We start from the raw sequence: 25,983 nt of genomic DNA, 5'->3' as shown, positions 1-25,983 counted from the left end.
TGACCACTTGAATAATTCTGTAGGAGGAGATAGTTTGAGGACACAAATAAAAGAGTTTGCTTTAGTTAATTGCTTTTTTAATTGATTGTGTCATTATGATTTAGGTCAGTTGTTTTCTTCCATTTTTGTGATTAAACAACACACTTTCATCTCAGGTGCATCATTTTGTAATCTATGAGGTTTTGTATTATAGAAGGTGTATAATTCTACATGTGAATCATCACATTCTTATGGTTTTTCCATCTAAATCACAATGTGATGTAAATTCAGGTTTGAACTTTAGACCTTGCCACATGTTCTCTAACAGTATACAACCTCAGCTAACACTCAGGTGAAGCTGTGTAAATGAAATGTGAAGAAATTTACAACAAACAAATACAACGAAAATTAACATTTATGAACTATGAGTTTACATAGGAAAATAAAAACAGATGATGACTGATTCAGTCTCTTATAGGTTAATATAGATATAATTGCCTTTCCCCATTATAAAACATGCAAAAAACAACACAATAGGACCCTATTTTCTGTGTCATGATAAAGGCTTCTGTCAAATCCAATTGGGAATGTTATATTTCTATTTCTGTTTTAACTGACTACAAAATGCTCTCATTTTGTACTACTAATTGAACTGTAATTTTCTGTAATCCTCTGGCCTATGACACTGGATTACTGGCATTAAATATTAGAAAGTACATTGATTCTAGGATTTTATACTGGAGAACTAATATTTCCTGGAATAGTGCAGACAAAAGGTTAAGTTATTTCTAGATTAGGGAGATGGTTCAATAGTAGAAGTCTTTGCCTGGTTGTGTAAAGGCCTGAGTTGAACTACCACAGGACAATAAATATCTATGTTTGTTAGTATACTACATTCATCCACCCACTGGGATGGAAAATAATGAAGCTTTATGGGGGTAACTGACCACTCAACCTAAAACATTCAGAGTGTTTTGGGACATTTAAGAACATTGTTTATAAATATTACAATAATATTTTGAAAATGCAAAATGAGTCGGAAAGAGAAAAACTGAGATTGTTCTCTCAACACACACACATACCAGCACACAAATGCACACACACACGCACACATAAACACAAACACACAGTCACAGTATCCTCTTGAACCCATGTGTTCCTGCCCACACGCACACATTTACACATACAGAGAGAAGAAATTAAATTATCTTTAATTAATACCTACATGTTTATATTTAGTAACCACTTGATTAAATCAAACATATGGTAATCAATCAAGATTCTGGGAAAATATTAAACTACAAGAGAGTCATAGTATCTGAAGTCTAAAATTGCACTGCCTATGATTCCCACTTCTGAATTAATTCTGCAGATATAATCCCTTCCAACATTTCCCTTATTAGCTGGATTTGCTTCTTAGAGTAAATAAAAAGTGCTCACCTGACTGATTTTCTATGCAACATTTCTTTCAGGGCACCCTTCGTAACATACTGAAATTCAGCATCTGGAAGAGGGAGGCATCTCAACTATTAGATAAAGGTTTATATGGATGGCCACATCTCCCTAATGAACTGCAGTTTTCATTTCACTAACAGAGGCAATGACAGCTCTTGCTTTGGGAGTCAACAAATTTTCACAAACTTTATTTGATGGGTAATTACCAAATCTGATTATGCTATTCTTGTCAGTGTCTCTAAAGAGACAGTGTTTGGAGAGACTGCAAAACACTAGTGAAAGAGGAGCCAGAAAATATGAAGCTTCCTATGAGGTAATATGGGCAAGAGAGTTGTATGACTTTCTCTACTTCAGGAGTACAACCTTGACTCCACAGGACCTTAGTAACTGATTATGCTTGTGCTACCTACTATGAAAAACTCAGGTTGGGAAGAAAGATACACAAGATGTACAGTTTGCAAAGAAAAAGAATACAAGCAAGCTTAATGCTCCAGTCATAGACATGGGATAAAATGTTGCTGTAATTGATAACATTATTTCTACTAAAAGGGGTTTCCTGACGCTGGAATGATCTGTGAGAAGGGTGCATTTAGGGAAAGCCAAAACCAACCTAAGATTCTAGGACAGGAAAGAAGGAAGCTTGAAGTTACTTGCTGATAAAATGCAATTCCTTTATCATATCAAAGATTTGGCAACGTGGTTGATTATGGTAAATTCCAACTTTTATGTCTGATGTGATCTTGTTTTACATGTGGTACCCTCAATGGAGGCATTGTAAAATGCAAGAGAAATTGGGATACTGAGTCTTCCCATACAATTTTAGAGATCCATCAAGGACATGCTGTGTGTATCACAGTGTCCCTCTAATGGTATGAGAAACCATTACATATAGTTGTTAAAGTGGAGGCTCTATTATGGTATAGAACACAGGTTGTTCAACATGTCAGATTTTTGGGATACTGAGCAAAAGAAGAGACACATGTTGAGTAAACATAACATAGAAAGAGGTGTATGTTATGTTCAAACATTGAAGGTGTAAAGTGATCTAAGCCCTTAGATATTATCAGGAGTTTTATTGAAGTACCAATCAAAAGTCTCCCAGAGCTTGGTGAACATTTGTTTTGGGTTTGAAACAACACAATTTTAGTTACTATTTTCTGCTCTTTTCTTTATTGGCTGGGTGATTTGGTACTTGGATTCTAGTCCCATTTTTGTTTCTTAGGAGTATATGTAATATGTAAAGACAGACCTATTGGACTTACTCCCGACTTCTCAGTAAAGATTCTAAAAGCAACAAGGGTAGGGAAAACATTTTCAAAACACTCAGACCAAAGGTTCCACCCTACACTAATATATTCAGCAAAATATCCAACCACCTTAGATAAGCAAAAATTAATCCAGGATATCTGATCATAAATGCAGCCCTACCAATTCAGTGAGAGAAATAATTTAACCTGAATAGGTTAAACATTTCCACTTAAAACACAGGGAATAAATAAATCTAGACTCCTAAATGAAAAGACAGACAAAAAACACTCATGACCACGTCAAAATAACAGAAATCAACAAGTAATTCTCATTGATAGCTCTCAACATTAGTGGTCTTAATTCTACTATAAGAAGATATGGACTAATAGAGTTAACGGAAAAACAGAATTTTTCCTCTTGGTATGTAAAAGAACACACTTTAACATCAAGAATAGACACTACTCCAAGGTAAAGGTACAAAATAGACTTTAATTACCTCAGTTCCATGCAAGAGGAAAGAGGACTGCATATTCAACAAGGAAAAATCTACCAATAGTATATTACAGTGTCTACCATGTGTATACCAACAAGAATGGCACCTAACTTCATTAAAATAAACAACACTATGACATAAAGCACATATTGATCATTGCACACTAATGGCTTGCTTCAATTACCTATTATCACTCATAGGCAGGTCATCTATGCAAAAACCAAGAAAACTTAGAGCTAATCTTCATACAATCCAAATATAAATAACAAATATTTCCTGACTGTTTCACCCAAACACAAAAAAATAGACATTCTTCTCAGCAGATCATGGTACTTTCTTCAACAACATCAGAGGCTAAACAGAGTGAGAGTGGCTTGCGGTGGACAGATGTATTTCCCTGGGAAGGGAATGCAGATTAGATGTGGATGAACAAAGGGTAGGGGAGCTTAAATAATTCAAGGAATGGTGACAGGGAGTGAAGAGGGGGACAAGAGAAGGAACTCAGGGTGAGACAGCTAATATTGTGTGTCATTTGCTGGGTAGTATGAAAACTTAATTTAGCAAAAGCTTCCTAAACTCTGTACCTGTATGAAGGGCATCTAAAATATCACTAAATTTAAAAGGAGATATGACTCCTACTGACATCTCTTCTCAACATATGGAGCTTCAATGCCTCTAATGTGTTACATCAAATTGAGTTTCTAGTTAAGTGTTTGGCAAAGGAATCCACAAACCAAGCTGTGGCCAAGGCTACAGATTATCCCCTACAATCTGTCTTAGGCCCTATTGCTGCAGAGAACATATACACAATTTATAGAGCCTTTTTCCCATGAGTTAATGCTCTAGGTTATTGGCGTTTCTCCATATGCTATTAACATAGAAATGTAAACAAAAGGATTGCTCCAAAACCTTCTATGTACAATGGTGTCCTGCCTTCAAATTATGCTAGTGCAATACCAGCAAAAACCTGTGGGAGCACCTAGCCCATGTGTAAATTGACTTATGCCCTACTTCATGAGATGGAATCCATATACAATTCTTGTTGGGTGAGCAAGGAACTGAGACTAGAACCTAGACTTGGACCTATGGGAAATCCAATAATATTGTATACTAAAAGAATGTAACAAGAAAATGACTCCTAATGACAATCTGCTATATTCAGAGAACAGTGACTGACCTAGTCGCCATCAAAGAAACTTCCTTTTGGAATAAATGATAGGATATCCAGAAAACAAGAGACAAAATTCACAGGGTGAGAGACTTCATGACCCTCATCTTGAAACAGGATGTCTTTATCAGATCCTTGCCCTCAGGACTCAGTGAACCCTACACAAAAAGAGACAGAAACAGTGAAAGAGTCACAGGGGCATATTACAATAGGAAACAAGGCCTTATATACAAAACAGGACAGACATACATGAAAATACAGTCTATTACATCATATCCAGGTACTCTATGGGTCTGGACAAGACCTAGAGCTGGAAGGAGAAGTTGCCACACCCTACTATTGGTATCTCAGTACCTAGTTCAGTGGATTACCACTTCAATTTAAAATTCAGTTTTCTCTACTGGAGCCACACTGGAGAAACAAAGTACTCTTATGTGTAGGCCACATTGCAGCAGGAGACGTGCCAACACAAAATGAAAAAAACCTTTTAAGGTTCCTTGTAATTTCATTTTCTTTAGGTTTTATTGGGAATGAATTTCTCTGTGTAGATTTGGAGACTGTCCTGGAACTTGCTTTGCAGACTAGTCTAGCCTCAGTCTCATAGAGATTTGCCTGCCTCTGCCTCCCAAGTGCTAGGATTAAAATTGTTTGCCACTACCGCCTGTTAGTTTCTTGTATTATAATGTCTTCTCAGGTCTTGTTCTCTCTTTTATTATTAATTTTATGCTTTTTCAATTTTTCCTTTAGCTTATATTTTTCTGGTATTTTATACTATAGGATATGTGAGTATACAGTATGGTTTCCAATTTTGTGTTTATGCAGGAACATGTAGATCTCATGATGTGTATCTCTTCATTTGGTTCTTATCCTTCTGTTTTGTCCTATTCTGAGGTTATTGTTTTTGTTTTATTAAATTAATTACATATGTTAATTATACTATTTTTATTATCCCATGAAGCCTGTTTGTTTTCTCATCAGAAACAGAAAGGTGTACGCAGATGGAGCAGGATATGTGAATGAATTGGAAGAGTAGAGGAAATGGAAAACATAATTTGCACATATGAAATGATATTGAAGTATTTTATAGAGGGGAAAAACTGATTTATTGGGTTTCCACTAATTTGCCTGTAAATTCAAACAATAGCATTTGTTTTTGCCAACTTACTGGATACAGGTGCCTTTATGTATGAGTATATATATATATATATATATTATATATATATATACTCATATGATTTCATCAAGGATAAGTATCTCATCAGTTCTTCTCAATGCTGCGTGTGATATGTGTAATTTTTCCTGGAATATTTACCAACTTCAGTTCTAGCTAGTTTGCACAGAGTTGTACCTATATTGCAGTAGTTTTAGTTCAAATTATGATACCATATTTTTCTCTTACTGATACTTCATTAGATATCCTAAGGCTTCTCATTGATCCTGCCCTGTCGAGTTTTGGAAATGGGTCAGTATTGGGAACAGAAAACTAATAAGTAATGTCTGTTTATGTTACAGAACCCAGAAAGAACAAGTCCATTGAGAAAAAAGACATTAAACCTTGATATTCCTTGAACAATCCCTCTCACACAGACTTTAGGGATCATGAAAAGTGGCAGCCTCTCCCAACATCTTTTCCCTTTGGAAAATGGACATTCATCACTGTTAATTATCAAATGGAAAAGGAAATGTTTCAGCAAATCCCTTGGCTCCCAAAGCCAGAGCAATCATTGCAACTACAGGTCAGAAGTTTGTGGTTCTGAAGGGAGGTGAGGTCATGGAGCTATGATCCTTTATCTTAGGGTTCAGCTGCCTCCTTCTTCCATGGTGCTGGCTGTAATGTCAGGAGCTGCAGGCTGAATTGATGGTTTGCAGAGGGAATGAGTCAAGTGTTCGCTGAGTACCTCAGTCTGGAAAGCAGAGGAAACACAGATGGGAAATCTGGTAAGCACTCATGTCTGGAAATATATTCTAGGTAGTCACAGAACATTGTGAATTCTATCAAAGTAAGAGGAAGGATTTCTGGGATAGGAACAAAATTACTGAAGGCCAACAGCTTCACTGAAATTGTGCTAATCCCTGATGTATAAAAATGATGTAACAAAATCCCTGCCAGACTATTGATGAATCATTTCAGTGATAACGAATCTGACTCAAAGGTGATGAAGGATGGCAGTGATTATGCTTTTCCTACTTCTAACTCTTTATATTATACATTGACCATATAATAACTTTTCAAGTGACAGGCATAGATGCTGGCATACAAGATTAAAGGGCATGATAAAAATTATCAAAATCATCTCATCCTGGTGAGGAATTGTGATCTGGATCTGCCTCCGGGTGAGACACATTTCCAGGCAGCACTCCATCTGTGATGGCTCTGGAGCTGGGTGTGTCCTGACACTCAGCAGTAATGACCATCGAGACTGCTTTATTTTTTGAACTTGGGAACTCGATACTGAAGGAAAAGTGACACTGTAATTGTGAATCTTGGATGACACTCATCTCCAGATCCATTGAATCCATCTTCCGGTATTTATTCTATTTTGGTGATACTTGAATGGTATGCCAATCCTGAGTTTCAATTTTTAATATGACAGCTGACATTATCAAAAACTGTACTTTGGGCACAGAAGGCATAGAACTGACCAAAGGAATGTCTCCACAGTTCAAATTTTCTTGTTCTTTTAAAGTTACAAAATGAATATTTTATGTTCCTGTGTTTTATCTAAATATATTTTGAAGTTAAATGTGATTTACATATTGGATTTATTGCTACGAGTTTGATAAACTTAGGTTATCAAAGTAATACTTAAATTGAAATTGATGAGAATTTAATGTTCTTATCTGAGTGTGTGTATGTTGTGCATTTGCATGTATATATATGTGCATATGGCACTGTGCATGCGTGTGTGTGTGTGTGCATGCGTGTGTGTGTGTGTGTGTGTGTGTGTGTGTGTGTGTGTGTGCATGTGTATGTGCAGTTATTCATGAGTTCAGAAGAACTATCAATTGAGTGTGCAGTTAGTCTTCCTTAGATAAAATACCCTGATTTCTTTTTGAAAGATGGTGTCCTAACTGCCTTATCTCTCTCAGCAGGCTAGACTAGCTAATCAGGGATCCCCAACAATTCTCCCATCTCTACTTCTCTGGAGCTTATAATACAAGTAGAGCTTATAATACACCAGTTATGATTTTTACATGAGGTGTGGGGATTGAACACAGGGTCTCCTACCTATACCACAAACAGTTTACCACCAGAGCTCTTTGTCCACCATGGTAATGACTGAAATTCTATCCACAATATTGTTTCATACATTAGCTTTCATTCTTCACAGATGATTAGGAGACTTGAAAAAGGATCACAAAAGCAATTCTGTTCAATTTTTCATTTCAGATATATTCTATTGTTTTACTATCAGCAATCATATAAACATGTTCCTTGCAAAAACACATATTGGGTATCTTTTGCTTTTGCGACATCCAACTTGGACACAGGCAGTTTATGTAAGAATAAATTACATTTTTAGTGTGATATAATTTAGGTAGAATAGAAATAAGACTTATAGCAGTATAAGATTTAAATATGCGGCACTTGATTAAAAACTTTAGGTGACTATGAGTGGAAACAGCCAGGCCATGTTCTCATTTTTCAAGTTTCCAAACTCCTCAGAATGACCTCTTTTCTTTAGCAATCATCTATAAGAATTTATCTCAGGATTTGTGTTGGCAGTGAAGGAAACAATATTGTCCTCGTCAGACCTCTATAGAAATCACTGTATGAGGCAGAGGAACAGTATTGTAACATTGATTGATACATTGTCACCTCTGTTTGCAGTTTTCAGTCTAGCTTCATGAAGCCTCAATGCAGTTAAATTTTGAGTGGGTACTGCTCTTTGATTGTTTTTTTTGTTTGTTTTGTTTTTTTGGGGGGGAGGAGTGTTTTCGAGACAGGGTTTCTCTGTATTGTTTTGGAGCCTTCCTGGATCTCACTTGGTAGATCAGGCCGGCCTTGAACTCACAGAGATCCACCTGCCTCTGCTTCAAAGTGCTGGGATTAAAGGCATGCGCCACCAACGCCCAGAGGTACTGCTCTTTGAAAAAAAAATTGATTTCAGGTGATGAAATAAGCGTGAGCACAATGCATTCACACATCTGTAAAATTCCATGGCTATGAAGATAAATGGCCATCACTGGAAACGGTCAGGGTATCAGCAGATATTGCAAAGTAGAGATGCTTCACAACTGTCTGGATGATAAGTTTCTCCAGAGTTTTCTGTCTTCTTCCCTTCTGATTTGTCCTGTGCACTGAAAGACCACTCAGGCTCTTATACATTATTCTTAAACATGGTGTTTGGAGATATTTTGTGACTTTGATTTTTTCTGCCCTGACAGATCTTCCATCTTAAAACACCATTCGCAGCCAGCATGTCCAGCACCTCAGTAAACCAAGTCCTGCAGGTGAATGGAATTTAAGATGTTGCCCAGTGTACTGTATTTTTTAAACTCTTCTCTGCAAGGCTCTGTGTATTCTCAAAATGGCATTCTATATGATTTTCTTATCTAAAATAGCATATACCACAATAAGATTAAGGATAGTGTTCCAATGCAGGTCATGATGAAATTGCAATATTCATCAATTAATATTCATAAGTGGTTTGCTTGGATCATGATATTGATCTGTAGCTCTATGACTTTCATAAAGTAGAGGTCATATTTCATATGAATCATATTTAAGCAACACTTACAACAAAGTCACTTTCTGCCTTTGTGAAAGTTATATAGACTTTTTTCTACAAAAGAAAGTAATTAGAACAGACAATGCCCAGTACACTGAAATTTACAAATAAAAATCCACTTAGTATATAACATATATATAAAGAAAAAGATTCTTGGATGAATATAGAAATCCCAGGAATCCACTGGCCAAGGAAGGAGTTGCCAGAAGTGTCAGGCCAGTCTAGATTACAGAGTGAACCCCTGTTTGAACTATTTGCTTTATGAAATAGAATTAACACAGTGACAACTATGTTTGTTACACTTTTAGCCACTACATCAGGCATACACCCTTTTGGGATCTTAGTTGGATAGGACTTTGGGAACATGGGTTCATATCTGTATTAACCTGTGAGACACTGGATTATTGCTAACTTTTATTGAGATTTGCCTCAAGGGACATATGATTATGAACTATTATATTTCTTATGCATTTGGTATTTGTTAATGCATTCCCTACTTATTTATACAGCTACAGAGGACAGCACTGTGAAGATCAGCAGCAGAAGTATATTCCTTTTGTTTGTTGTTTGCTTTGATTCAGGATATCACTATGTAATTCTCGCTGTCCTGAAATTTACTAAGTATACTAGCCTGGCCTTGAACCCACAGTGCCCTGCCTAGTTTCCCTCCTGCGTAGAAGCAGGAAATGCATGTGCTGCCATGTCTAACTGAGGGAGTGAATTCTTAAAGAATGCATTGGGAGGTCCTTAAGTGGAAGCTAATTATTGCACACATATTTTAAAAGTTTTCTTTGAAGACATTTCCTCAGGAGTGAAATTGTGAACAAATAGATGAACACCTACTCCAGTTAAACATTTGAGGCAACTGGAATACTATTGACATGGTATTACATATCTATCTTATCCCTATTCTTACTAAGAGCTGGTGTGTCATACCAGATTTACTTTATATTTCTCCTACTGCATTACGACATCTGGCAGTGGATCTATTTAGAATATTCAACATCCTTACCCTATTTATTCCACATTGAATGTGGTTGCTGTACATTTCATATGATTTAGACAAACAGATTGCATATGTTTATTGTCTGACCCACAATACATAGTACATAGTTAATAATGTGTGTGTGAAATTTAATGTGTCGTTTCTCTTAATTTAACATTATCTAGCTCATCATTTGAACCTCATGATTAGAATGTTTTATGCTAATTTATAAATATTTTCTTATATTAGAACATGGGAGTATTCACTTGTTGTGGTAAAATGTACATTGTTTATACTTAAATTTTTGATGAAGACAGCAAGGACTATCACTTTGATGCTGCAGATTGAAGTCTCCTTTTCAGCAACATATTATTTAACAACAATTCATTCTGGAATGTCCAAGTGAACTTTCTTTCCACTTGTACTCATCTGGTTATTGCTTATTCAATAAAGTACAATGTTATTTTTAATCCTGAATATTTTAACAAATGTAGAGATGGATCAGAAACTCGCTCTATAAATATGGACAATTATAGACCAACAATTTGACTGAAAGTTGTTACTGATGGCAAAATATTGTTTTGAGACTGTCTTGTAAATTTATACACTCTTGTTTTACAGTCTTAAACTCAAATGAATATCTTCCACAAGCATAAAAGGACAAAAGTTTTCAATGCATGATTTGGCTCAGAAACATACTGATTGATTTAAAAGAAAAAGTGCTGACTGACAGAATGGAGTCCGGAGACTTGGTTATAGAAATAGTGATCTCACTTCAGAGTGCACTTGGAATTCTGGGAAATGTATCTTTTCTTGTCTACTATCTACTCGTTTACTACAATAAACACACATTAAAGACTGTAGACTTAATTCTTACACATGTGTTCACATCAAATTCCTTAATCATTCTCTCTACAGGCTTGCCTCAGATAATGAGAGCTTTTGAGTGGAAAAGGTTCTTCAATGATGTTGAATGCAAACTTATTTTATATATTCAGAGACTTGGCAGGAGCATGTCCATCACCTCCACCTGCCTCTTGAGTGTCTTCCAGGCCATCACTATCAGTCCTAGTGTATCCTATTATAAAGATTTTCAAATAAAATTCCCAAAATATGTTCACCTCTCCATTTCCTCCCTCTGGATCCTGTATGTGATAGTGAATATGTTTTTCCCCATGTATACATCTACTAAAAGTAATAGCGAAAATAAGACAAAAAAGACATATTTTGAATTTTGTCCAGGTTTCAGTCATGACAAAATAGTAGAGACAATGTATACAGCATTTTGGGTGTTCCCTGAAGTCTTATTTTCTATACTCATTGTATGTTCCAGCATCTCCATGATTGTCATACTCTATGGACACAAGAAAAGGGTTCAGTACATCCTCAGCACTCAGGCCTCCACCAGAATTTCCCCTGAATCCAGAGCCACACAGAACATCCTGGTCTTGGTTTGCACCTTTCTAGCCTTTAATACCATCTCCTCTATTTTACTAGGCTACATAACCCTTTATTTTAATCCCAATTTGTGGCTTAGAAATATCACAACAATTATTTCTATGTGTTTTCCTTCTTTAAGTCCCTTTGTGACGAGTCATGATTCTATTATTTCTGGATTTTGCTTTTCCTTTATAAGGAATATCAAAAGGAAATAATCTTATAATAACTATGTATATTGGACCATTGAAATGTTGTATATATAAAACTTTAGACACTCATGTCCTTAAATATATCAGTGTAATAATTTATCATTCATGATCTTAATTATCATTCTATTTATCAAATATTAATCTAAAAATTCGTTATTTTAACTGTAAGATCATTTCACAGAAGAAGAGTTTTATACTCTCCATTGTAGCTTAAATCCAGTCCAGGGTATCCACAGGTTCTTAGCCATATTAACTATTGTAGTTATTGACTCTTCAATGAATGGCCTTACATGGCATCACAATGTAGTTGGTTACTTATCCCATATTTCTTCTGCTGTTTTATAAGTGAGCCTGTCTTGCCAGGCCAGTCTTTATTTGTATCTCTCTTTACTAATTTCTGGGTGATGTTGATTACTGTTTTCATTGAGTAGAGAGCATAGTAATTTGCAGCAGTAGGTAAGCTAACACAGTGGAGATGAAACTTCCAAGTCAGTATCTGCTGGTTTCCATATTGTATGTCTTACATACTTTACAGTCATAAATTTGGACTTCCAATTATTTTGTGAAAGCATGTACAAGACATGTTCAAGATAGAAAGCAAACCAGAAGCATGGGGAGGGAGGAGTCAACCATCAGGTTTAATCACTACATTAAGTACATTAAAGTTTCTTTTTTTTGGAAGATAAATCTTTAATTTCATATGAAACATACACACATGAACAAAAAACAGAATAGCTAAAATAGTCATAAATAATAAAAGATTTGTCAACATTTCCTAAAAGAAATGAAGGGTCTATATACATGAAGGGTCACTAATTGCATTTCTTCCTTCTTGGGATCTTCCCCTCTGCAGTCCATGCTTTATATTTACAGAATATTCTTGTCCACCCACAAACAAAATGAACTACTGCTTTACATGTTCATAAATTGTGTATAAAAGGTCGTAAGTTTAAAATCAAGGCCTAGTGTTACAAGTAACTTTTTCAGTAGTCTGATCTTACCCCCCTTTTTTATTATTAATTCAAGCTAGGGAACAGGCTTGTTTCACATGTAAGTCCCCTCTCCCTCTCCCTCCCCTCACCCCCATCTCTCCTCCCCCACCTCCAACCTACCCCCCCATCCACCCACCACTCCCCAGGCAGGGTAGGGCCCCCAACAGGGGCTCCACAAAGTCCACCAAATCTTCCTGTGCTGGGCCTAGGCCCCTCCCCATGTGTCCAGAGTCAGAGTGCATCCCTTCACATGGAATGGGCTCTCAAAGTCCCCACACACACCAGGGAAAAACACCAGTCCACCTCCAGAGGCTCCCCGGAGTGCAGGGGCCTCCCCATTGGCATCCATGGTCAGGGGGCTGGAACAGTCCCACACTAGCCTCCCAGACAGCGTCTGAGGTCGATATGCTTTCCCTTTTTCAGGCCAACTGTTTCTGTGGGTTTCTCCAACCTGGTACAGACCCCTTTGCTCTTCATTCCTCCCTCTCTTCAACTAGGTTCCAGATTTCAGCTCAGTGTATATCTGTGGATGTCTGTCTCTGCTTCCATCAGCCACTGGATGAGGGCTTTAGGATGGCATAGAGAGTAGTCATCAATCTCATTTTAGGGGAAGGGCTTCTAGGCCATCCTCTCCTCCACTGCCCAGACTGTCAGATCATGTCATCCTTGTAGGTCTCTGGAGATCTTCCTAGTTCCAGATCTCTTCTCGGACCTATAGTGGCTCCCTCTGATATGCTATCTCTCATCCTGCTCTCTCTCCTCTATTCTTCCCCCTACTCAATATCTCTGCTTCTCCATTTCCTCTCCTCTACTCTTCTTCTTGTGCTCTTATTGTTGGCAGCACCCACTCCCCTACCCTCATGCTCCCAATTAGCTCAGGAGTTCATGCCACTTCCCATTCCTGGGGTCTATTTATCCCTTAGAGTCCTTCATGTTTCCTAGTTTCTTTGGTGAAGAGGATTATAGGCTGGTAAACCTTTGCTCTATGTCTAAAATTCATATATGAGTGAGTACATACCATGTTTGTCTTTTTGTGACTGGGTTACCTCACTCAGGATGGTTTCTTCTAGTTCCATCCATTTGCCTGTGAATTTCAAGATTCCATTACTTTTTTCTGCTGAGTAGTATTCCATTGTATAAATGTACCACATTTTCTCAATCCATTCTTCAGTTGAGGGGCATCTAGGTTGCTTCCAGGTTCTGGCTATTACAAACAATGCTGCTATGAACATGGTTGAACATATGTCCTTGTTGTATGGACATGCACTATTTGGGTATATACCCAAGAGAAGAATGGCTGGATCTTGAGGTAGATTGATTCCCATTTTCTGAGCAACCGCCATACTGATTTCCAGAATGGTCTTACAAGTTTGCACTCCCACCAGCAATGGAGGAGTGTTCCTTTTTCTCCTCATCCTCTCCAGCATAGGTTGTCATTGGTATTTTTGATTTTAGCCATTCTGACAGGTGTGAGGTGGTATCTCAGAGTTGTTTTGAGTTGCATTTCTCTGATGGCCAAGGATTTTGAGCACTTTCTTGAGTGTCTTTCAGCCATTTCAGATTCCTCTGTTGAAAAATCTCTGTTTAGTTCTGCACCCCACTTTTTAGTTTCATTGTTTGGTGTTTTGGTGGCTAGCTTCTTGAGCTCCTTGTATATTTTGGAAATCAACCCTCTGTCAGATGTGGGGTTGGTGAAGATCTTTTCCCATTCTGTGGGTAGTTGTTTTGTCTTACTGACTGTGTCCTTTGACTTACAGAAGCTTCTCAGTTTCAGGAGGTCTCATTTATTGATTTCAGACCTCAGTGTCTGTGCTCCTGGCATGATGTTCAGGAATCGGTCTCCTGTGCCAATTTATTCCAGGGTAATTCCCACTTTCTCTTCTAGAAGATTCAGTGTGGCTGGATTTATGGAGAGATCTTTGATCCATTTGCACTTAAGTTTCGTGCATGGTGACAGGTATGGATCAATCTGCAATCTTCTGCACGTCCGAATCCAATTGTGCCAGCACCATTTGTTGAAGATGCTATCTTTTTTCCATTGTATAGATTTAGCACCTTTGTAAAAAATAAGGTGTTCATAGGTGCGTGGGTTAAGATCTGGGTCTTCAATTCGATTCCATTGGTCTATCTGTCTATTCTTGTGCCAATACCAAGCTGTTTTCAGAACTATGGCTCTATAGTAGAGCTTGAAGTCAGGGATGGTGATGCCTCCAGAAGATCTTTTATTGTAAAGAGTTGTTTTGGCTATCCTGGGTTTTTTATTTTTCCATATAAAGTTGAGTATTGTTCTTTCAATGTCTGTGAAAAACTGTTGGGATTTTGATGGGGATTGCATTGAATCTGTAGATTGCTTTTGGTAGGATTGCCATTTTTACTGTGTTAATTCTACCTATTCAAGAGCATGGGAGATCTTTCCATTTTCTGGTATCTTTTTTAATTTCTTTCTTTAAAGTCTCAAAGTTCTTATTGTACAGGTCTTTCACTTTTTTGGTTAGTGTTACCCCCAGATATTTTATGTTGCTTGTGGATATTGTGAAAGGTGATGTTTCCTTGATTTCTTTCTCATTGAGTTTATCATCTGTATACAGTAGGGCTACAGATTTCTTTGAGTTAATTTTGTATCCTGCTACCTTGCTGAAAGTGTTTATCAGCTGTAGGAGTTTTCTGGTAGAGTTTTTCAGGTCACTAATGTAGACTATCATGTCATCTGCAAATAGTGAAAGTTTTACTTCATCCTTTCCAATTTGTATCCCTTTGATCCCCTTTTCTTGTCTTATTGCTATAGCTAGAACTTCAAGTACAATATTGAAGAGGTATGGAGAGAGTGGACAGCCTTGTCTTGTTCCTGATTTTAGAGGAAACGCTTTGAATTTCTTTCCATTTACTTTGATGTTGGCTATTGGTTTGGTGTATATTGTGTTTATCATGTTTAGATATGTTCCTATTATTCCTGTTCTCTCCAAGATCTTTATCATGAAGGGATGTTGGATTTTGTCAAAGGCTTTTTCAGCATCTAGTGAGATGATCATGTGGTTTTTCTTTTCAGTTTGTTTATATGGTCGATTACATTGATGGTTTTTCGTATGTTGAACCATCCTTGCATCCCTGGGATGAAGCCTATTTGATCGTGGTGGATGATTTTTCTGATATGTTCTTGGATTTGATTTGCCAATATTTTATTGAGTATTTTAGCATCGATGTTCATGAGGGATATCGTCTGTAGTTCTCTTTCTTAGTCTTATCTTTGTGTGGCTTGGGTATCAAAGTGATTGTAGCCTCGTAGAAAGAGTTTGGCAATATCCCATCTGCTTCTATTGTGCAGAACAGTTTGAGGAGTACTGGTATCAGCTCTTGTTTGAATTTCTGGTAGAATTCTGCAGTGAAGCCATCTGGCCCTGGGCTTTTTTTGGTTGGGAGGCTTTTGATGACTGCTTCTATTTCATTAGGAGTTATGGGTCGATTTAAACTGTTTATCTGATCTTGTTTAGGTGTCTTCTCCTCTTCATCATTGCTGGAACTGTCTGAGTCGGAGCTGCTGTCCCAGCCTGAGGAGCCTGTTTGGCAGGCAGAGATGGTGCTGCTTTAGCAGTCACCTTGGGCTTGGGGGTTGTCACAGTTTTCTTTGCTGTCTCCTCCTCGCTGGAGCTGCTGTCAGCCTTTCTGGTCTGAGGTTTCTGGCCACTGCCTGCTGGTTGCTTAGGAGTTACAGCTGTCTTAGCAGCAGATGGCTTGGGAGTGACAGCTGCCTTGCTTACAGGATTCTTGGAGGTACTGACTGGCTTGGCAGGAGCTTCATCCTCAGAACTATCAGAATCTGAGCTGTCTGAAGAGCTCTCTTTCTTCTTGGCTGGAGCTGGTTTGGCAGGAGCTGGTTTGGTGGGTGTCTTGGAGAGGACTGCTTTAGCTGGGGCTTTCTTCTCTTCTTCCTCAGAACTTGAATCAGACTCGTCACTGCTGTCCCCACTGCTCCCTGCAGGCTGTTTCTGCACAGCAGCTTTCTTTGGAGACTGGGTTCCCAAGGATTTCTTTGGCAAAGAAACAGAAGGCGGTGGGACTGAACTGTAGGGAACTGGTTTTTTCTTCATGGGTTTTTTCTGTTCTTCCTCTTCACTAGAAGACTCCTCACTGCTAGAACTCTTTTGGGTAGGGGTGGCAGCTTCTTTCACTGGTGCCTTGGCCACAACTTGCTTTTTAGGTATAGTCTGCATCTTCTTGGGGGTGCAGTTGTCTTCTCCTCCTCCTCCTCCTCAGAGTCATCACTGCTGCTGCTGCTGCTGGCTGCTTTAGGTTGTGCTCTAGCTGGTGCACCTGCTTTAGCTGCGGCTTTAGGCTGAGCTTTGGCTGCTGTAGCTGTCTTTAGCTTCGTGGTCTGTGGTGCTTCATCCTCAGAGCTTGAGTCAGACTCAGATTCAGAGCTCTCGGCTTTCTTAGGAGGAGCTCTGACTGCCTTGGCTTGGGGCTTAACTGCCTTTTGTTGGGCAGGCTTTTTCTTTTTGTTGCCCTCTTCCTCCGCCTCATCACTGGATTCTTCACTACTGCTGCTCTCTGAGGCTTTGGCTACTGCCTTCCCAGTATGCTGAGGCAAACTGGTTCGCTTGGAAGGTACAGCAGGCTTCTTTGCTGGAAGTCCTGGCGCTTTTTCCTCTTCCTCACTGCTGTCACTAGAGGAAGTCTCCTTCTTTGCCTTCTTGGTCACTGGTCCATTTGACTGTAATTTCCGCTTCCGGGCTTTGGTGGATTTGAGCCAGAAGCTATAGATGTCCAACAGGGAAGAGGCATTGGCGTCCTGCTGCATGGCGCCTGTAGCTTTTGCAAACTTGTTGACCACCTCTGAGTTGGTTATCACGCAGAAAGCCGAGCACGACAAGATAAAGGTCTCTTGGAACCACGTGGCACCCAGCAAAACTAACATTAAAGTTTCTTAATGCTTATGAGAAAGGACAAACAGCTGCAGAAAGACACTGGAGAATAGAAAAAACTTCTAAACTAAAGCAGCCTGTGTACTTCAAGGATGTATTGACCTCAGTATGGAAACCAGGATTCGTGTTAAATTGCGGAGGGGGTTTCTCCTTTGTTTCCACAGTAGAAGAAATGTTTTGGATACCATCAAAGCTGATCAACAATAGGTTCAAACAGAGAAACCTCGGCATGAGGAAAAATGACAGATCATCTACTAAGTTATATCCCTTGAATTGCATGGAAACCTCACAAAGGAAAGCATAGTGTTTTGTTCTTGTCTTAACAGGAAAACCCATCTCCAAAAAGCAAAAAGACACTGAAGGTGTAGATACTTAAAGAAAAGAGGATAACTATCAAAAAAGAACCATCAGACAATGGAAAATCTGTCATATGGTAAAGTCTGAAACTATTTCTATACAAAAATCTATTTGTCTTTACTTCCAGTACTCTTTTAGTCCCAATTCACTAAAACCAATGCTGGCTTTGGATTTGGATTTGGTTTTCCTCCACTAAATCCAAACATGTTGTTAAAATAAAATTCAAAGTTTCTGTATTATACAAAGAAGCCAATTGATGTAAGACAGAAAAAAGCATAATCTAGGGACTGTCATTTGTCTATACTCGGTTCTTTCTCTGAAAGTCTAATTTCCCTCATATTTATTATCTTCCTATTGTTGCCTTTATATGTATGCATGCACATAAAAGTTGAAATGTCTGTGTTGACATTAATGCTTAAGTCCTCCACAACAAACAAAGAATTACCTGACAGCAATCTTTGACCTCTGCAAAGGAAATAGGGCCCCACTTCATCTATTCCACTTGATCCAACTTGATGCATTTGAAATGACAAATACCACCCTAAAACAGGTTTGGGACTACATTGAACTAGAAAACTACAGACTAGCTAGCTGAAGTGGTGCACCTTCTTATTACACTCTGGCCAGAGATTCAGATAAGAGCTTCAGTCAAGCAACTCCCGCCAAACAGAGACTGGGTACAAATGTTACAGCTAGTCCCCTGGAGACTTTCATTACTGTAAAATTTTCTTCCTGCAGGATCCCATGAGGGTATCCTCATCCTTTTCAGCAGGAAGTAATTCTAACAATGCCCACTCTCCCTTCTGTTGACACTAAGAGATATACCTGTTTAGGGTTATTTTTCAGTTGTTTAGGGTTTGAGTTTGGAAAGAGGTGTTCAGAACTGGGTACCTCTTTTAGATAAGTTTAGGGTTTGGATGGGAAAGATGTGGTTAGGATGGAATACAGGTAGATTAATATATCTTCTTGTGATTTACCTTAGCAATTATTAGCTATAGACAACTTACATTGCTATAGATTCTCATATGATGTAACTCATGTATGACCGAGTTGTGTTCCTTTCTTGGGTAATTTGTATATTGCATTTTGTCACCCCATTATCTTCTATGTATATGTGTGTTTGCATATGTTTTAGACACTTTGTATATTGACACAATTTAGTATATTTCTATCATGTTGCACTATACAGTACTACCTAAGATTAAGACACTTCAACTACCTCTTTTTTCAGAGATTCACATATATATGAAATTATTATTGCTAAATTATTTAGGAGCTTATGCCTTTGTACAACGAGGTTCTCAAGAATTAGATATTTTTTCCCACATTCTTATATCTATGAGATTAGTCAGACATAGATTTTGATCTTCAAACACTTCACAGCCCTGAGGAATATGTTATTTAAATGTTTTAACATTAGTACTCTGTTGACATGAAACACACTTACTCCTGACAACACAAATCTGTTCCCAAGAAAATGTTGGGCACCAATGTCACTCCGAGGCTAATGTCTTCTTTGGCAAAGAACTGCCCTGACTTTGACTGCTGGCTTTAGACATGATGTCTTACTCTGCTTTCAGGAGATAATTTAGAAGACTCCTGAACCTTGCCAAGTCAGGGTGAAACAGCCTTCTTACCTCCCTGAGTCTGTGTCTGTCAGTCTATAATCTAGGACTTAGCCAAAGCTGGCTGCCCTATGATTCTGTGAGACTTTGGGTAAGATTTGAAAAGTTTTAAAATTTATCTTCATGTGGTGTTTGTAATAAGATAAGGAGAGGTATTTTTTAATCAATGATTTATTTTTTTCATATTTTTCCTCATCTGTGATTTGGTCCTTTCCTTAAATCTATTCCACAGGACACAATCTATCCCATGGCTAAAACATGAATGTCTGGTCCTGTCCACACACAAAATTTCTGTATTTTCTGACATCACAATTTACTAGTTGTTCACATTTTCCCTTAATTATGAGATGTCAGGACACCTAGACTTGTCTGTCCATTTTGCTTCATATATCAGCAGTGACATGGTAACAGTTATCCCCAGCTTGTTATATCTAAGGATGTCTTAAGGAACACCTCCCCATCCATGATTCCCACCAGTTCTTCCTTCCTTTGGGTATTTTACGACACTGTTCCTGAACAGAAGTGAATAAATATCTACATATCCCAGATAGGGAATGAATGACAGATCAAATAAGGATAGTTCCAATTACCATCTTGCACACTCAATAATAATGCCTAAGTGAAGAATTGCCCCTTCTATTCTCAGACTTCTGAGAGAACTTTAGAATTCATTGTACATTGTTTGTGAACTTTTATTGTGGTAATCTAACAGTGATCTTCACATTGATGAGCTTCCTTATCGGTTATTCCCAAGCAATAATCAACATCTCAGGTGTTGTATGACATGATCCTAGAGAGATGTGAATAAATGCCTACTCATCCCATACAGGAAACTGACAACAGACCAAGGTATGGATGCCACTAAAATACAAAATAATTAACCAATATTTCTATTGGGGTTACTGTCAGGAATGTGGGCAAGGACTTATTTTAAAAAGCATAAATATTTCAAAGGCATGTTTATCACAATAGCCTCTCCCATGTGGGTGGAATATCATTAAAAACTGTAACCATGGAGTGAACGGAATCGATGAGTAGGTTTGGAGAGTATCCTTTCCATGTATCTCAGCTCCTCTGGGACTTTTCTCTGCAGGTCAACTGGCCTTAGCTTATTCTTTGCAGTTCAGTTTGACCATGGGTATATCTTGACAGTTCTTACTTCTCATATATAATTGATGATAGACAAGCCTAGTGAATATGGTGAGGTTTAGGGATATCCTGAAGCCTTTGATTTGCTTACATCCTGAGTTTTATTTACTTCCCTAGGGATGGAAAGCTTAATCTCCTCTCTAAACATCCTTTCTTTTCATGATCTTCCATCAATGATGAAAGGTTTATCTCACAGTAAATTGCAGCACAACATCAGGTAATGGAGGCAGTGTGAATCCTGGAGGCTATCTAAAGTTCATGGTGAATTTAAGACATAGGAAATATCACAATATTTATAAATGTTCCAACTTTAGTTAAAAAATCATGTATATTTATTTAAAATGAGTAAGTTCACAAAATTCTTATAACTCATGAGAGAATCGTGTTCAAAGGCCACTGTCTCATGTGGTCTTCTTATTTAGAACATCTCTACACCCACACACATCTGTGTCTCATATCACCCTTCCCCAGCCTAACAAGTCTTTCTCTGAGTCCCAGTAATACAGGCTATAACTCTGCCCTACAACACAGGTAGAAAAATATTCTTCAATGGTTATTATTTATCTATCGCTTCCCTCCTGCTGACTTGTTTGGCAGCTCAAATTGCCCAAGGTCGTGTATCTTTCCACAGAAGAAATAGCACCATTTTGATCAATTTATAATTCCTGAGAACACTCACAGACTTCATCACACTAGCCCTTCACAATCTGCCCTCAGTGGATCTGTTTCTTGCAGGAGCACCTCTGTGCGGTCGCACCTGGCATGCTTCCATAATTGCTAATGAAGTTTTTAATTCACTCTCCCAACAAGTCAATATGCTATGTCTACAGATCCAGGGGTTTTAGCTGGAGTGAGGATCAGTGATTGAATACATGCTAACCAAATCCAGAACAAGTTCTGCTTCTTGTTTATTCAGCTTCATTCCTAGGCTGAGTTTAACCACAATTCTTTCCACATAATAAGGCATGACCCTGAGATCAACAGCTCTTTGTGTTCCCAACTTATTTTGATGAATTACTGCTTTGCAGGGTAATCTGGAAACCAATGCCATACAAGTATATCAGAAGTGATTTTATTTCAAACTTCTGTGTTGGGCTTAAATCCCCTAAGGTAGATAGTTAATGGACAGAGGACAAATGATTAACCTGAAATTTATGTTTCTTCATTCATTGTTCACAATGAATAATCTTCAATTTCCCCATTAAATTTAATTGTAGAATTAACTGGTATCCATTCTGTGCTTTCAGACTGGATAGGTAGCACTAGTGTATATAACACTTAATGGGTATATTTTAATTATTTTTTTTAGAAATTGTGCATGTGTAAATTCTTCTACGATAGGGCTCTGTTCAGAATTCCTGTCATTGCTTGGGTAACAAATATACCTTCCACTATAATTCTGTATCAGCACTTCCAGTTAGTTTTCATTAGTGCCCAAGAATTATTAGTGAAGAATGTGATATTGTGCCTTTCCTTTTACTGATACTTCTTTAGATATCCTATAATTCCTTCATTAATATGCTGTTCTACTCAGTGATGTAGATTTCCACAGTTATGTATCTGAAGATTGTCAACTTAAATGTTGGGTATAATAACTTTTGTGAGGACTGGAGTCTTGTGAGACTCTCAGACATCTACACTAGTCTCTCAGATGATAGACTGGCATTTTCTACAACTTCTACATGAGATATTTTTGCCATTGGGGATAGTTAAACAACACATACTTTGCTAAGCGTATTATATCTTTGGAGACTCTCACAAGAAACTGATAATTGCTTTTGGAAATTATCAACACAAAGTTTCAGGAAACTTTTTGGCTAAAATGCCAATGGAGACATGATCACTGCAAGTGAAACCAAAAATTGAAGTTAAGAAGGGACCTGACGTCACAGAGCCACAGACCTTTCTCCCAGGTCTCACATATCCTCCCAGTGCTGTCTGTGGTAGAGTAAAGTGCTGTAGATGAGCCTACCATCCCTCAGAGGAGAGAATCAGCTGAGTATCTTTTATTCTAGGAAGTGATGTTCACAGTTAGCTTAAACAAATGAATGACACCGAGGGACTTCAGCTGGTGTTAATTCACACTAACTTTAGTCATTTGAGACAGCCAAGAGTATTTTTTCCCAGGCCTTCACATTTCCCTCAGACAAAATGTAGACATGTCAAGGTATTTCATTCATTTCCCTGCTTTCAAATGTATCTCTGTATCAAAGTTCAGGCAATATTTGCTAAAATTACAACTTATGAGCAATCTGCACTCAGCAGGATCTGTAGTTGGCATTAAGAAAACAGCTAGCTGTTCTATAAAGGTGCATGCGCTGAGCTCCTCTTTTATACAGCAGTGACTTAGTTTCTATCCCACACTATCTCATTGCAAAATTGTTTTCATGTTGTGTATGTGAAGGTCAAACTGTAATGATTCATTTCGTAGCTAAAACTGTATTTCCTTTCCTAGAAGTATCAAAAATAAATATATATGACTCAATCTGCATGTGTACTGGAACACTTTTCTGTTTTTTCCCTGTATTTTCACATAGCATTGTAGCACGACATTCATTTTGGATAAAATGGAACTTTATGAGAAAAGGTTGTATGTAGTTTGAGTGTTTGGAATTCTGCCAGATATAACATTCCTTGTTACAAGATTCCTGCCCGGCTCTGCAGCCACCTCAGAGCCCCCAGATAAACACACAGACTTATGTTAATGATAAAGCTCTTGGCCATTGGCTGTTTTCTTATAGGCTATCTCTGACTCAATTATTTACCCATAATCTAGGTATTTCCTCATGGCCTTATCTTACCGGAGAAATGTCCAGGACCTCTGACTCCTCAGGTGTCCTACATCTCGACTAGTCAGCATCTTGGCAGCAAAGACGGGAGTGCGATTTGTTGTTTGTCCTTGCTTACATTCTGATTCTGCCTAGCTACCTCACTTCCTGCCTGTCTGTACAGACCTCCAGATCTCCATGGGTAGCTAGTGCCAGTTTCTGCCAAGCTACTTCACTTCCTGAGATGGCAATATCCTCTCTGGCTACATTTCCCAGAATCCTCCTCATATCCTTGTCCCACTTATATTGCTGCCCTATTCGCCAACAGTGTTTTATTCATCAAACAATAAGATAAACATATACACAGAAGAACATTCCCCATCAATTCCTAAACTCAGAGTTAGGGTAACTGTCTTTGTGCAAAGCCTGGTGTTCATTTGTTTCAAGGCTATACACTCCCCACAATAGCCCTCTGAACCCAGAGAGTTACTTACCAATTATTCTCTGAAGTCTTATGCTTGCATTGAACAGAATTCCATTGTCTACATCAAGTAATTTTACAAATCAGATTTGGTGCCAAAGCATGATTATACCAGGATTATAACGTAGCTGGACACACTCAAAGCAAAATTACATGGATGGTATCAACTGGTTTAGGAAGATGGGAAAAAAGAGAGCAGTAAATTCCTCAAAGTAATTGTAGGCAAGACCCTGGATTGTAACAGCTACTAGCAGTTTTCAATTTAGTTTCAAGAGGAGCCTGAACACATGGAGAAGAATGAAGTATCTCATAAAAACAAGCAGGAAAGAGTCATTTTGTCACTAGAAGGCAGTTACAGAGCTGCACAGTACAGCCTTCGTCCAAGAAGAGAAGCGGTCACAGTCAAAGAAATAGAGTCCAAGGAACAAAAGCATCTTCCCAAAGTACCTGCACCTTTGGAAACCTTTCAAGTTACCACTCCGCAGAAGAAGAACTTGGAGTTTGGAGGAGTACCTGGTGCATACCTCATCATGCTCGGCCTGCCTGCTTGACTCTTTCTGCTGCTGCTGCTGCTGTTGCTGCTGCTGCAGTGCAGACAGAAAGACCCCAGCCTGCTGAGTTTGCCTCCTCTGCCAGCTTTGGGTGAACTGTGGGAAGCCAGAGTGTGTGACATCTACCTCCTCCGGTTTTTCAATCAAGCTCTCTTTTACCTTCTACCAATTGGGAAGGTTGTAGAAAGAACACCTCTTGTTCATGGAAAGAAGACTCAAGTACAGACTAAATGGATTCTACGCTTTTGTCCTGACATCTGCCATCGTGGGAACATCTGTCTTCTGGGGCATAGAACTGTGTTATGTGTACACTCACTTCCTTCAGTTCGAACTTGCAGCCAGTGTTTTCAGTGGCCTTGAATGTTTATCTCTATGCTCGATCTTTGAAGGTCCCTAGGGATGAGCTGTCACCTGCCAGTTCTGGAAAGGCTGTCTACGATTTCTTCATTGACCGTGAATTAAACCCTCAAAATGGTGCTTTTGACCTCAAATACTTTTGTGAATTGTGTCCTGGATTGGTTGGATGGGTGGTTGTTAACTTGGTGATGCTTTTGGCTGAAATGAAAGTACAGGAACGGGGTATCCCATCTTTGGCAATGGTCTTGGTTAACAGTTTCCAGCTCTTTTATGTGGTGGATACCCTCTGGAATGAGGAAGCACTGCTGACCACCACGGACATCATCCACCATGGCTTTGGCTTCATGCTAGCCTTTGGGGACTTAGTGTGGGTCCCATTTACCTACAGCCTTCAGGCCTTCTACCTGGTCAGCCATCCCCACGAATTGTCCTGGCCCTTGGCTTCTGTCATCATTGCTCTGAAACTTTGTGGCTATGTTATCTTCCGCTGTGCAAACTCCCAGAAAAATGTATTCCGGAAGAATCCCACTGATGCGAAGCTCGCACATTTAAAGACCATTCATACGTCCATGGGTAAGAGTCTGCTTGTCTCTGGATGGTGGGACTTTGTTCGCCATCCCAGTTACTTGGGTGCCCTCATCATGGTGCTGGCATGGTCCCTCCCATGTGGCTTTAACCACCTCCTGCCTTACTTCTGTGTCATCTACTTCACTGCGTTGCTTGTCCACTGCAAAGCCCGTGATGAGCACCAGTGTAAGAGGAAATATGGCCTGGTCTGGGATAAGTACTGCCAACGGATGCCCTACCGCATAGTCCCCTACGTTTACTGACCCGAGCCTGATGCCACCGCAGGTGAGATGTCTCACAAAAACAAGGAAGGAGTCCAGACGAACTAACTGCTGATGCACTGACAAGAGCTCTTAAGTTTGTTCTTTGAGTCAGGACTATAGAGCCAAATAGTAGACCTTTTAATGTAGTTGTATAGCAGTAATGTAAGCGAATATACAAAGGTGGTAGAATTTGCTTGGTAATAGGAAAGTTTTAATCCCTAAATTTCTGAAGTCTTATTTTGAT

At 38.7% G+C, this 25,983-nt stretch overlaps 1 protein-coding gene and 2 pseudogenes across 1 annotated transcript; 2 read left to right on the top strand and 1 right to left on the bottom strand.

Moving 5' to 3' along the window:
* The first annotated feature begins 10,738 nt into the window (after positions 1-10,738).
* On the top strand, positions 10,739-11,716 carry LOC107978504 (vomeronasal type-1 receptor 4-like). Its single transcript, XM_027398660.1, has one exon. The coding sequence runs from the start codon at positions 10,739-10,741 to the stop codon at positions 11,714-11,716; it is 978 nt and encodes a 325-aa protein (XP_027254461.1).
* Positions 11,717-11,852: 136 nt separating this feature from the next.
* LOC113833754 lies at positions 11,853-23,612 on the bottom strand (annotated as a pseudogene).
* A 569-nt stretch (positions 23,613-24,181) lies between these two features.
* On the top strand, positions 24,182-25,739 carry LOC113833753 (annotated as a pseudogene).
* The last annotated feature ends 244 nt before the right edge of the window (positions 25,740-25,983 follow it).

Source organism: Cricetulus griseus, chromosome 9 (genome assembly GCF_003668045.3).
Source record: "Cricetulus griseus strain 17A/GY chromosome 9, alternate assembly CriGri-PICRH-1.0, whole genome shotgun sequence".
Classification (NCBI taxonomy): domain Eukaryota; kingdom Metazoa; phylum Chordata; class Mammalia; order Rodentia; family Cricetidae; genus Cricetulus; species Cricetulus griseus.
The sequence above is the reverse complement of the archived record's forward strand: the minus strand, read 5'-3'. Positions and strand labels throughout refer to the sequence as shown.